General features: G+C 37.0%; 1 protein-coding gene across 4 annotated transcripts in view; it reads left to right on the top strand.

Annotated features, from left to right (window-relative positions):
• Positions 1 to 14,848, top strand: part of PIEZO2 (piezo type mechanosensitive ion channel component 2) — a 483,849-nt gene that overhangs the window by 433,901 nt on the left and 35,100 nt on the right. For 3 of the 4 annotated variants that reach the window (XM_087756833.1, XM_087756825.1, XM_087756854.1), the window contains 5 exons: positions 184 to 255; positions 4,135 to 4,238; positions 8,835 to 8,946; positions 10,680 to 10,745; positions 14,049 to 14,215. In XM_087756833.1, the coding sequence (XP_087612959.1) occupies positions 184 to 255; positions 4,135 to 4,238; positions 8,835 to 8,946; positions 10,680 to 10,745; positions 14,049 to 14,215 (521 nt within the window). Of the gene's footprint in view, positions 1 to 183; positions 256 to 4,134; positions 4,239 to 6,296; positions 6,396 to 8,834; positions 8,947 to 10,679; positions 10,746 to 14,048; positions 14,216 to 14,848 lie in introns of all 4 variants that reach the window. The other variant, XM_087756843.1, reaches the window with a different exon arrangement.

The following is a 14,848-nucleotide window of genomic DNA, read 5'->3' as shown; positions in this document are numbered from 1 at the left end:
ACCAGAGTATTTCTGCTTAGTCATGCTTCTGAATGATTTTAATATTGAATGTATTCAGTAGATCTGACATCTGATATGCTTATGAAATTTTAGCTCTTTTGAGAGAAAATAAAAATTATTAATCAGTGTAAGAAACATGTTTCTCATTTTGTAAAATTAATATTTGGACATATTTTATTTTAGGAGAAGCAGACAAAGAGAAAGCCAAGGGCAAAAAAAAGCTGTGGTGGCGGCCTTGGGTTGATCATGCTTCCAGTAGGTTTTCTCAATCATCTTACAAATATGTGGATTTAACCCTTATATCCTTGACCAGAATGAAGGCATTCCCATGACCTGTTTGTTTTATGCCTGATTTTATGATTGTGACTTGATAGAAGGCTTGTTTTCTTCAACAAATTATTTCTACTTCCAAATCATCAAGGAGTGAGTTTAACCATATTTTGAACTTCTGTGTGTTAGAAGCATAGCTAGCTCTTGATACTTTGGGCATTCTTAGAAAAATATCAAATCAGATAAGCATGTGCCAAAAAGAATCTATTTTGGCCTCAAAAGTCTCAACTCCCCACTACTGCAAAGCACAGTGTATTTAAAAATGTGAAGGTGAAGGTTTGCCAATGCATTCTAAGATTAGTCATAATTTCTTTTTCATATACATACATCATACATCTTTTTTAATGGTTCATCAGTCATTCTGCTGTCAGCTGTAGAAATCTGAGTACCGCAGTAAGGCAGCAAGACTATTCCCAGGACTAGGCTGTGTAGAGCTAAGCTGAATATCTCTGATCACACGTTAATGTACTGCTGATGCCAGTTGTTTTGTTATTTCCATTTTTTTGTGTGTTTATCTGAGAGCAAAAATATGCTCAGCCTTGTGCACAAGAAATTATTATCCTGTATCACTCATATCATTTTTGCATTATGATATTTTAATTTGTCTGTAGCCCAATCCAGGCATATGATAGAGTTCTTCCCTACATTATGGATTGGGTAAAACAAGAAAACTGAGTAGACTGCAATCTCAAACCAGATATCCTCCTATTGGATATTTGTAGAAGGAAATCAGACGTTAACTATTTAGTAAACTCTGAAGATTTAAAAAATATTCAAGTGTATAGTGCTGATCAGTGTTAAATATGAATGTCTATATTGCACCTGGTCATTTCGTTTAAAAGAGTTACCCCAAGTAATACTTCTACACATCTACATACTGCTTCATTTAGCTATGTGTTTTTATTTATAACTCCAGCATATATATTTGCCAACAGCATTTAACAGAATGTCATATGCTTATTTCTATCAAGTCACAAGTAAACTGTGCCTCTATTTTTATTTTTCTAAAGGGCACACTGCCACTTTAGAGAGACCTATCCCTTTTCAAAAGTCTTATGAAAATAAACTTCTTCCCCTGTAGTTTCATTAAGAACAATAACAAAACAGATCAAAACTATAATTTGCGAATTTTTTACGGTAGAATTTCAAGCTACGGTGATTTTGAAGGAATGGGATATGGTCTCTTGTTTATTCACCACTGGTTTGGTAATAAGAAGAACTGCTCAAAGAGAGACATTGACTTTGGCTTTTACTTATTTCACCCTCATTATTTAATGTTCTTAGGTGGAACTTGCATTTTGGTATTTAAACAGTGAGCATTCTTGAAATTATTTACTGCAATAATGCAAAACCTTGTGGGAAACATCACAAACTCTGATCCTGCAAACAGTGGTTGCCTGCCATGTGTCTGGCATCCACACTCACTGAACCATGGCACTTACAGTAGATGTTCACAGGCATACAAACTGGAAATAGACTGATATTCCCCATCTATTCTTTTTGAAACACTGTGCTGTAACTCTGCAGCATTCTGTTGCACGTGGCTGTTTCTCTCCGTAAATGGGTTTGTGGCTGTGGCTGTATATATGTATATATTGAGGTCGCTGAAGCTAAGAGTTTTATGCCGATTCTGATGCTTAATTTAGATTTTTATTGTTATTTTTATACAACCTGTTATCATTTTATTCTACAGAAAAATACCTAATTTTGCATATCATAGGAATTAAAACACAGTCATGAATTTGAGTCTGAGTAGAACTGATCGGAAACATCAGTGAGGATTTCCTCATTGACGCTCACTCATGCTCTCCCTTGCAGGGAGGTATGGTTCCTCCTGCACTTGTGGATTACGTATGGAGCCCCACAAAGATCAGCAGGAGTTAGGGCCACATGCTTTGAGGCCCTCAGCTTCTCCTGGGGCACAGAGTTATATCTGATGGAGTGCAAAAGACGGTGCTCACAGCTGTCCTGGGAACCTCTTTCCCTCTGGGCACAAGCAGATGATGGCTTCTCCATCTCATTCCACAAGGAAAGCCTGCAAGTCCCTTTTCTCAGTAGGAGAAAGTCACATTTTGTAGTAGGAGAGGGGCCCCCAAAGTCCAGTCTGGCCATGAATTATCTTACTAGTAAAATCTGATCTCTTTACTAATCCTTGTAGGTGACTAACACACTTCTCATTCCATGCTGATGTGTGCAAGAATGCATTATTGCTTTTCAATCATACCTCCGTCTTTTCCGTTGTAAAAGAGACGTAACTGCTACGTTATAGTGTCCCCTCAGATATACTTTAACCTAAAAATTTTGCAGAGAGATCACTGTAGATTTGTTTTCTGCCAGCTCAGGTGTTCCAAGTCTGACTGGGTGATACTCTGAGCCTTTAAGGAACTGCACTGCAGCAGAAATTTCCCCTAGATGTCAGACCTTATCCTGCTAATTTTCTATGATGTGGACAATTTGTGTTGCTGATTATAAGATACGTTTTTATGAAAGAGAACTGCAGACTACTGGCTCTTAAAATACGTTCATCTCTAATGCATTTTAAACGGGCATTCTTAGAAGGCCCTGTACCAAATAATTAATTTGCTTGATCCAAGAAATTCCCAAACTTTCTTTTCACCTCAGTTCAGCAATTAGAACTGCTGAAGTGGACTCTCTGTCCCTCTGCAGGGTGTTCATTGATGTTAACAGTCATAACTAGGCACATGAGGCACAAAATTCCCTCTGTGAGGGAGTTTTAGATGCTGAAGTTATGATCCAATAGAGTTCTGGCAAATTTCACAGTGTGCTTACCCTGAGGTTTCTACAGTGGTTACATGTGGTCATCTGTGCACAGAGGATCTGTGTAGAATTCAAGGTATGATTGAATTAAAGCAATTGTTACTTTTCCAGAAACCTATAATGAGGGTTAAATATAATTTTCAATATAAATATGTATTGCTCCGTATATCCAGGTTGTGTGACATTTCATCTAAGTAACTGTTACTTTAAATATTTCAGCTTAAACGTGGAAATTATTTAGCAGTTTTCACTGCTGAATGTAATGCTGTGATTTTGATTTTTCTCTTGCTCATTACCTTATTTTTCATTTCTTTTGTTTCCCTTGTTCATTCATGTAGGCCTGTTACCATCTGAGAAATAAAAACATTGCTTCTGTTCAAGGATATAAGGCCTAGCTTATTCAGTGTGCATCTTTACTGTATCAAGGTTTCAGAATCTTTCTGAATCCATGGGCAAAAAATTGAAACTCATTTGCAATCACGTTAATAGAATCCAAGTGATTTGTTTTAAACAAACCAAGGTTTTCCATTAACTCATCAAAGTTTAAATGTTTGAAGAAAACATTAACTAATACCATCCCATTCCATAGTTTAAAGGATGCCTCAGCATTTTAAAGAGAAGTTCTGTATTTTTTGTCCAGTGGTACTGTTCACGTAAATTCCTTTACTTACCTGCTGGGCTTTTTTTACTCCCTCAAATAACCATCAGTTCCCAATTAATTTAGACTTAACTGCCATTTTTTTCTAAAAAATGTAACCTACTAACTTGATATACTTCAAGCTTTTTCTTTACATTTTCTTCTCATGGTGATGTTTTCCTTAGTTCTTATATAGTTCTCATTCATGCCCCAAGTATTGCAGACTAACATCAAATAAATTGCCTGAGACGTTTTCATCTCTTGCTTCTTCTCTGTTTTCACCTCTCCTGGTTATGAATTTTTAAATGACTGGCTGGCTGTTCATAGGTCTTGGGGCAGTTGAGAATAGAACTTTTCAGAAAAATAAGAAAATATTTTGTTTCACTTAGTGGTCAGAAGTGGAAATTATTACTTGTTTGAGACGGATAGTGAAGAGGAAGAGGAAGAGGAGAAAAAAGAAGAGGAAGAGCCTCGGAAAAAATCTGCATTTCAGGTACTTTATGATAATTTGCTTTATAGTTGACATATGGAAAAAAAATGTGGGCTTCTTATAACACAGGCACATATGTTAAAGCAGCCAGTGCATCTGAAGTAGATCTGAAAAGTATTGGAAAAGAAATTTCTTGCCAATTTAAAATGCAAGTTTGCCTGTTTTAAGCATTGCCAAATTCCTACAGGAACTATAGTGAAACCATATCTTCATTCACTTACGCCTGAGGAAAACAAAAATACAAAAACAAAGGTTAAGAATCTGAGCTTTATTTTTATTGCATTGCAATAAAGACAAGTGAGGAAGCTGACTTGCCTCTGGCACTGCTGTACAATGCTTCAGTGGTTTTCTGGTTTTGAGTAGATGTTATCATTCCATGAAGAAATGATCCCAAAAATAAGTGACATTTCATGGAAAGGAATACATACTTAAAAAAAAAAAAATATTATTATTGATCCTGGTGGACCAGAGAAAGATATCCTTGGGTTATAAAGAACTTAACATTTAAAATTACAAAAGGAGACCACATCACTTTCTCTCCTTTCTTTTTCAGGATAATGTTAATAATATGTTTGCATTTTAAGTGACAGACTGTGTTAAAGTAAGAGGATATTGTAATCTTAAAAAGACAGCTAAGTTTCCTAACTGGATTCCTACACGTAGACTGGTTGATGTTAGACAGTACCAGGTATTGAATCCACTGGCTTAAATGAAGAACTTGGGTGAAGAAGCTAGTGAAATACTCATGCGTATAGGATTGCTTTAATCTTCATAAGATTGAAGTTTTACTTGTTGAAGAATTTTCAGAAATACCACAGAGCTTTTTCAGGTCTGTATCTTTAAAAGCTTAAGCAAATGGGTAGCTTTTTGTGGATGAGTATTCCCATCCAGACACAAGCTCATATCACTGCAGAACTGGTGCATTACTGAAAGCCCAGCCCAAGCAGAAGCAAGAAACTGCCTCCATGCTCTTCTATTCCTTATGCCAATAGCTTTCAAAGCAAGCTTCCCAGACAACATTACTGAATTACAAGAAGAAATATTTTATTGAATTAATTGATACAATGTGCCTTCAGTTTATATAATTACATTACATTACCAACTGATTACATTCGTTAAACTGCCTGCATAGTAATGACGTGGAAAGATTTTTTTCCTGACCTTAAAAAAGGCAAAACAAATCTGGATGAAAAATAATGTGATGAGTAAGTTTTATTTTCTACTGTTTACACTATTTTTTTTTATACTTTGCATGTAACTCACCTTGGACCATAAAAATGGCTCATGAATTTCTAGGTAATTTTTCTTTCTGGTTTTCATGCAGGTATAGAGGAAAGTTTGCATTCTTGTTTCTGCTGATTTTTTAAAAAAATCCGTGACAACATTTTGTTCAGATGTGCTGGTGCCAAGCACTGAGATTTTAAAGAGTTCTAAACTCGAGGTCAGAAGCTAATAAGATTCTTTCATTTACTCTGGGTTTTTTGTTCATATGGTCTTATTTTTTAAAGCTCAGTCCTGAAACTATTAATCTGAGGATGGAGGATCTGGTCTTTATTTCAAAATTCTGGTTAGACGTTCTCTATAGGTGGCCAGTTCTGCAATATGTGCAACATGAAGATGTTGGATGGCTTTATGTAGGAGGAGAGTTGTACAGAACAGAAAATTGTTTTTGTTTATGAAAAGCTTGTTCATCATTTGGTCATCATGCCTTATTCGCCTTCCATCACCATGCACATGGTCGTAATAAAAATACTAACAAAGGGAACTGATTTGTTGTAGAGCCTGCTAAAAAATTATTTTTAATTGTTGGTTTTCTTTTAGCATGCATTGTGAGCAATAGTCACTTCAAGGGTTAGCTTGGAGATGTTATTTATTAGAGAATGCAGGCAGTTAAGAATCATCATATTGAAATTTTATTGTGAACATCACAAATGGTCTTTTTTCATATTGGAGTCTATGAATGTAAATTCTTAATAATCTAGATGCAATCATTCAGTAGATACTTTTTATTAATATTTTCTTGTTTTCTACTAATTGCTCTTGCTTTGTCCTTCTTTATAGAGAGCTATTGGGAAATTTGCTTCAGCCATTTTAGCCTTGCCAAAGTCTGTCATTAAACTACCCAAAACTATTCTTCAGTATTTAATCAAAGCAGCAAAGGTACTTGACATTTTGCGAGTGCTCAGTATGTGACCCATCCCATAGTTCCTGATGTAATGTATACCTCTGTCCTTGTCTGCATTTTTCCTCTTATATGAACGATTAAAAAAAATAATGACAGCCAAAGCTTCATTCCTAGTAAATGCAATACATTTTATACTTTTGGAGTGGTCAAGCCACAAGAAAAGTGGTCTATCTTCTTTTAAGTGCAACCCCAGAGAGAAAATGCAGACCCAAATTCTCATTTCCTTCTGATACTGCTATACAAGATGGTCACATCAAGTTGCATGTGTCTTACGGACACCGTGGTAATTGGTCTCAGAAAGCTGGTAAAAGGTTTGTAGAACACACATTCTGCTCCAAACCCCTTTTTACGTCTCTTCTTTTCTGGCATTCATCATCATAAAAAAGATTTGTGCATCTTCTTTCTTGTACTCCTTGAATACATTTAGCATTTCCTACCTTTGAGCACTGTGTATCATTTTACACTCCATATATGTAACATGATATTTGTAAGGAGTGAGAGTTACACATTGAGCGTAACAGCTCCAAAGCCTAAAAGATACTGCATTTAAAATTTGTCCAGTGGTAAAAATGTAAACTAATACATATGTATGCACCCAGTCAGCTCTTAAAATACCCACTGCTTAGCATAGGTAGTTACATTAAATTTATTAATCAAACACCCTTTCTTCATTTTAATGTTCTACCCTCTTCCAAGTCTGCCTTTTACCTCTAATTTCTTTTATTCATGCTATGACGGTGGCTAGCTAACCGTTCAATAGCAGATGTTGACAGTTTCTGACTTTCAGTAAGTAATATGGTATTAGTTCACTTAAGTATCACCATTCCCCCAGATCACCTTCATTAGAAAACACCTATTACAAAGCAAAGAGAAACCAGTGCTTTTGATCCCAAACATTTTCTCATGTGGTGCTTGTTTTGAACAAGCCAGACATATAAAAATAAATATACAGACCTTGAGAGATTTGGAAGAGGACCTTCTTATCAACAGTACCAAAATAATTTCCTCTCCATTGTTGTATACATTCACAAAACAGAACAAAATCCTTTTTCCTTTTAAATTCTTTTAAAGTCAGTTTGACCATTTCAAAAAATCACTTTTAATGTTCCAAAGCAATTTGTGTATGTAAATTTTAAAAATATAAGTAAACCAAATAGAAATTTTACCATTCCAGCCTATGAGGGACAGTTCCAGCTTCACTGAGATACACGTGTGTTGTTGTGATTGTCTGCATGTTTGTCTTGTGAATTAATAGAGCTGTTTTGTTACTGTGCTTTATTTTCACCCTCATGCCTGCATCTGTGTGCTTCCCTGCCCTGTCTCTGTTACCAGCCTGTGTTGCTTAGAAATAGAAGACAATGCAGTGCCAATTGAAGATGATTACCATTTTTCAATGAAAACCATAAAAGGAACAAAAGAACATCTTTTGTCCTAAAGAGTTGTGGAGAAGTTTCAGTTACTTTACTTTCTGTTATTCACATTTTATGACATGTCATATAGGGGAAAAAAGATACGAGTGTTACTGCTTTTTTTCTGTAACCTTCCTTCACAGCTTGAGCAGAACTATTCAAAAAGTTACTTTTGGGTAACTTTTTTTTTATTTTTGTTTTTTCACTGCTATAGCATTTATAAATATTTTGGGCCAATTCCATGCTTTATGTAGTCATACAGGTCAACACACTGTTGATCTGAGTGAGTGATGTGAGCAGGATTTGGCCCCATGAAATCCCCTTTACATATAGGTAAGTATTACTGTCTTCATTTTACAACTGGACAAGCAGTAGCAGAAGGATTCATAAGTGACTTATCTGAAGCAACAAAGGGAGCCATTGCCAAAATCAGGATGAAATTTGAGGAATTCCTGACTGCCAGGTTTGGGACTGTGCATAGATAGCAAAGCTGTAAATATTCCACTGGGATCTGCAGAGGAGAAAAAAAATACCTAAAATGTGAAAAATGTACAAGCACAAATGCCTGTACTGAGATATCACTGCGTCTTTTGATGCTTCAGCTAGTTGATTGCAGAACTTTCTCTTAAAGTTTCCATTACTCTGCATCTTGCCTGTGAAATGATAAAGTAGAAATACAGAATTAAATGAAGAGATTCAGGTGAAGTAGGCCATATGCACAACAGGGTATTAATTCCCAAAGTTCAGAGCATGGATTTTTGTGGGTTCTAATGAAACGTGGTTCACCTACAAGTGTTTTCACATTTGGTTTTATGCTCGCAAAAATAGCACATGAAAACTCAGCAGATCTGCAGGGGAGGTGTTTGATTTGGGTTTCAAAATATTTCCTTACCCCTGCAGATCTGATTGTGTTTACTCAAACTATATAGTCCTGCTTGTGGCTTATTCTATGGCTTACTCTCAAAACATTAAGAACCTTGGAATAAATCGGTTCGTTCCTTCCAGTTTGTTTATCAGGCCTGGATTACGGACCCTAAAACAGCACTACGACAGAGGCGCAAAGAGAAGAAAAGTTTTGGGAAGGAGGAGAAGCGAAGGCGAAAAGAATCTGGGGATGGTATGTAGACTTCTGTATTTTAAAAAAAATGAAGTGTTAACTAGACTGCCTGTTGTTCCTGGTAGTGAAAGGCAACTGAGTTTTAGAGGACAAGTGCTCTCGGTCCTGGCTAGGAACTGGAAAAATAAGTGTGCCTTTAGCTGGCTGTCTCTTCCCGCCCCAGCCCATGACAAGGCTAGCCATAGCTGTGTTCTTTCGTTCTACACAATGCATGTTGGGGCAGATGAAGGAAAAGAGGGGATATATGTGTTTTCCATGCTGTTGCAAGACACACTCCCAGAACTTTTGCCAAATAGGAAGACTCAACACGTTGCAGAAAACATCAGCTATATGAAAATATTTGTGGAAGTAGAGTACTTGAAAGAGAAAGCCACAACCCTGGAAAGGTTTAACTTTATAAAGCCAATAACCCGGTAGTTAACAGCATGTTTCCAGAATATGGGTGTGTGAATGCCAGGTGTTTGGCCAGAATCAGGCAGAGCAGGGACATTACCCTTTCACTCCCACACTTCATAAAAAGGTTTATCTTTCTCTCCAGGTTTTTCTAGGGTTTCCTTAAGTCTCTCATTTTGATGATAAATTCATGTGTATTCCCAGGGAAAGTTTTGCATGTGACAGACATGTTTTATGTTGAAGAACTATTTCATGAGAAAGTTCCTGAAGAGCTGTAGTTCAAGTGGAGCTGTAAGAAAAATTCAATTAAATAGCTGCATATTATTTCTTTTTGCCACATTTCCTATATTGTTCCCTAAAGAAGCTTGAGTTGATACATGGGGAAGAATATCAAGAAATGTTTTTCACTTTCCATGCTGTACTCACCGAGGAACCCAATTATCCATGAACCCCTAAATTCACAGTGAATTCAGCAGGCAGCAAAAGGAAAACATACAATGTTAACAGGGTTTTAGGGGCACTGTAAAATCATTCATGCCTCTGAAAACAATCAGTTTATAAGTGGTTCATATCTCTGCATCTTTTGCTCCTTTTTCAAACAAGAAAAGAAAATAGATATTCAGAAGCTTTTCTGGTCATCATAGAGGGGGAATAGGGGTGCCCATTCAGGCTGAATCAGCTGAACTTTTCCTCCATTTGGCATCTTCACCCATCAAAAAGAGGGAGCTTTGTAATTTGACTGCTGCCACTGAAGCTGTAGCTGCAGTTATTGGATATTAGATAGAAGGAGAGTCATTTGTGTGTCCTTCAGTTCTGCCTGTGGCTCTACGTCACTCTTCTGCTACAGGCCTAAATAAAAGCATGTGGTAGTTTCAAACCAACTCTGCTGCTTCCTTTCAACCCGAAGGTCCCACTCAATTCATTCGGGTTTGCTGGGTCAGAGGCAGGAGAAGATCAGAGCACTGATCATGTTGCCCTTTGCAGAAGCTGAAGAAATGAGCTCGAGTGTGAATCAGACGGTGAGGCTGCTGAGGGTGGAAGCAGTGTGACTCAGAAATTGCCTGGGTTTACACCAAGAGATGATCTTGCTCAGCAGCCTGTCTAGTAAGAAAATGCCACTGCAAATTACAAGAGAGGGGTGGTCATCCATGAACACTTTCGCTGACAGGGTTGTCCGCTCACTTGAGTCCTTTAGAAATGGAAATGTGCTTTCTGTTACAGCGGTAGATGAGGAACCAGTTACTACTGGTTAGTAACTGTAGCATTTTCTAGCTTGAACGGCATTTACATCTGCACTTCTATAGGTGTAACATTCACTGTTCCCTCATTGGTTTCAATAGGTGGTACTGATGCGGACTGTGAAGACAGTGAAGAGGAACCTGTCAAGAAGAAATCTGATGGACCAGGTATGAAGGCAGAAAGAGGCTTTCTCAGCTGTTACAATGCAGTTACGACTGGTGGCGTAAGCAGCATATCACAGAGAGAGAGTTGCAGTGATCCCAGGCTTGCGTAAAAGCCACAAAATCCACTCTAACCTGCTCAGTGAGAACTTTCTAACTACTTTCAGGTTTTCAATTGCCAGATTTACAAGTCCTGAGCATAGGAACTTCTACTCCTGGACTATTAGCTACTGTACTCATTCTCTATGCACTTTAGTAAATATATCTGCAGGCTCAGACTTGATCACTTGTTGTATATTTTACTTATAGAATAACTTACACCTAAGCTTAGCTTCCAGTTCTGATTGCATACAGCCCTGTGTTAAAATCCCCATTGATTTTGAATGTCTGAAATGTTATTATTAGCACAAAGACCTTGTGTTTTTTCAGTGTGTTTTAGCAAGGTTAATATAATTCTTTTGTCTGGTACTCACCCATTGAGCAAGCTGCAATAATTGCCTCCAAAAAAATGGGATTTTCCCAGTCTTACCCCTTCTCATTCATAATCAGACTTAAGGATGCTGTGCACAACAGAAGAAAAGCCAGCAGTTTGCAAGATTTTGCCCATATTGAAAGTTTTCCTACAAAGAAGTGTAATAGATCATAAATCTAAGCTTCGCTTTTTGTTTCTAACTGGAGAAAAAGAAGAAAACAGAGTCTTAAGTAAGTCTTCCTCATGGCTTACCTTGAGTGAGACTTCAAAAGCTATTTTTCTTCTCTATTTAAAATTGATTCCCACAGTTCCAGTTAGACTTGTATCCCTAAGTGAGCCACAGGGTAGAACATGTTACAAGGATGTGGGAGATGTCATTTCTTTCTCACAAGAGCAGTGGTCTCAAATGAACAATTTGCATTGTTATAGGGTTTTTTTGATGGGGTTTTGGGGGCTTTTTTATTTGTTACTTACTGGCGGTGAAGTTCCCTGTGTTAAAACACTGAAGTGAATCACTCAAACGCATCCCTAGGGAAATACTGTTGGTGCTACATGGAGTTAGGGAAAGAGAAGGAGGCTTATAATTAATTTATATTGGAAATAGTCAATTTAAGGTGCTTTATATTTTCATTGAAATACTTCAACCATTCCTAGGTAAAATTTGCTAAAGAAGGTGGTTGGAAAAATTAGACAGTAATTGTTAATGAAGCATTAGTATCATTATTAACCTTATATTAAAACCTGTCTCACACTCTCAGGCAGAGAGAAGCTTTCTCTGCATTTGACCCTTTAAGTTAGAATAACAGTCTCTGCAGAAAATAAGTATTTGTTTCCCCTTTTGAAGATGTTTAGATGTAATCGATCCCCAAAAGATTATTTTTAAAAAGTTTTGGAGAACAGCAAAGCTGCAGAACAGCTACAGCATCATTAAAAATGTATACTAAATCACCTCCATCCCAGAGAGAAAAATGACCTTTCAGATTAGACTGGAAGTGCTTGGCAAAGCACTGTGGTGAGACTATGGCATGCCAGTGGCGGTCAATAATAAAGATAATTTTAACCTGAGAGCTGTGATTCTCCTGAAGCCAGTAGCAGAAATTATATATTAGAGAGGAAGAGCATGGATTAAAAAAGAACATTTATATGTTGTATATTTTTGTGTATGAGTGCTACGTTTTCTTTTAACCTATTCATAATATTATCTGGAATTCAAAGGAAATGAATGCTCCTTGAAGTAGAAACAGCCTTAGATTTAATTTCCAATGGCAAGATTTCCTTAGCTTCAAGACCTACACGTTGAAATATGAGTGAATAAAATTTAAGTAGATAAATCATAAAATATCTCTAATTATAAATGACATAGAAAAAACCTGAAAAAATGGCAAAATATTATTGAAATAATTATATGACCAAGTGAAGGGGACTAAATGCTCTTACGTTCAGAGATACCAGACCAGTTCCATGGCATTGCTCAGGTAAATAGTACATACTGCCATTTCAGCATCCACCTTACAGGAATGTACCACTAACGGGTTTTTTCCTTAGTTTCTTTCAACATGTATGTGTATACAACCCTGCCTGCACACCAGAGACATATGCGTGTTGCTCCATAGGAAATCTTTTGCTTTATTATAGTTTCACCTTTGCATTCTTTTTAAGGAGCGAATGTGCAGTCCACAAAGTTTTGCATGCCATCTTGTGGTACAGCTAAGAAGTGAGGTTGTTAAATGCATCATGCTTTAATGCATATTGGCTCCTTAGTATGTACTTCAAACATTTTGTCCCTGCATGGCAGGTTACTGGCAGTTTTCTATTATTTCTTAGGCTGGTTACTCTAAAACTTATCTTTATAGCTAGTGCTCTGGGATTCGCAACCTAGCAGGGACAACTAGCTCTGAAACTGGCTAGTCGGAAAGAAATTTCTTAGCATTTGTGCAACACTATAGAAGAACTGTAGTGTGGTGTGTATGTTTGGGAGTGGAAGAAAAATAAGCTGAAAGTTCTGCTTTTTGGGTGAGAAATGCAGTTGCTAATGCTAAAGGAACTACAGAATTGAGAAATTAACTTGAGACAGCTGCATTGAGCAAAATAAAGCTACTATTGTTGGTATAAATCCATAAGCCTTACTCATAGGAGAGTGTTCTGCTTTGGCAAAATGCTACAAGAGTAATGTTTTATAAAGTATTTATATGATTTGTTGGGCTAGTTGACCTGAGATCGCTGATGACGTAGTGTAGCCTATTTAAAAAAAGAGAGGCTTGGGAAACAGTAAATGCAAAGAGGTGTGTTTAGGTTGTTGGAAAACTGGGAGAGATTCAAAGACTGTTTAGGCAGCTTAGACTTTCAAACTCAGCTAAGCAAGGTTCAAGTACCAAAGGCAAACTCTGTGCAGAGAGAAGTATGCACAAGTAAATAGACAGGCAAGAGGCTCAGCTCAACGTACTGGCTGAGCGGCTGTTGAGGTCACGGGAGCTGAGGATGTTGAATAGCTCTCAAGAGATGCCCAAATCTTTGAGTTTCATTTTGAAGACCTGTGCATACAGCATCTCTCTAAAATCAGGGACTGTTTATATGACTAGTGATTGCAACACCAGGGAGTTATGGGGTGGAAAAGGGATTCCAGATGACAAGCCTAGACATACAGGCAGGAAAATGGCCCAGACAGCCAAAAGGCCTCCAGCCATCTTCAAAGATTCCTTCCTATGACAGGGTCTTGCAGCCTGGATTATATTATTAGACAATAAAGGAAAAATGAATCAAACTCCAAGCAGAAATACAATGAAAGATATTTGTGTTCTCTGTTGCTTTTCCTCTCTGTTGCTTTTCCTTTCCCTTAGATAACATCATCAAGAGGATATTCAATATCTTGAAGTTCACTTGGGTTCTTTTCCTGGCAACACTAGACAGTTTTACAGCTTGGCTTAATTCCATCTCAAGAGAACACATCGATATCTCCACTGTGCTAAGAATCGAGCGCTGTATGCTGACCAGGGAGATTAAGAAGGTAACGCCTTTGGTCTTTTTTTGTCTGCTAATGCCATTTCCAGCTCAGTGAAAAATGAAAGGTTGTCTTTTCAGATCACTGAGTTAAGGAGAAAAATTATAAAAATCTCACTTATACATGCATTTTAAAAATAGGTCTGGATTCTTCTACTGCTTGCTGTTTTATAAGTATATAAATAATAAATTACTTGATTTATTATCTGGACACAAAACAAATTATTGGAAAAATAATTCTTTGAGAAGTTGATACAAGGATTTCGCTGAAACTCTCCTGTGATAAAGTGTGGTTTTGAGGAGACAGGATAAATTCAAATAGAGAGTAGAAGGCATGGCATTTTAAACAGCTCAAAAACTACCTCAGTCTGCATATTTCAGTCTGTTTGTAGACCAACTTACCTTGGAAATGGCTGACAACATACAGGCATAATTTTCTTCACTTGCAATGAAGCCAGATGGTCCTCCACAAACTAATTGTATATTAGTAAAACCCATTATTTTAAAGATTAATGTTGATAGTGTAACTAGAAATGTATTTGGATCATCAAAATGCAAGTAGGTGATACGTTGAAGTTGGATAAAGGTCTCATTTTAAGCACAGGTATTTTTACATATGTCACTAGCTACCCAACTGTTT

Source organism: Nipponia nippon, unplaced genomic scaffold, assembly GCF_047370975.1.
Source record: "Nipponia nippon isolate SJK-2023a ecotype South Korea unplaced genomic scaffold, ASM4737097v1 scaffold_1, whole genome shotgun sequence".
Taxonomy (NCBI): Eukaryota; Metazoa; Chordata; class Aves; order Pelecaniformes; family Threskiornithidae; genus Nipponia; species Nipponia nippon.
This window is presented reverse-complemented; position numbering and strand designations above follow the sequence as displayed.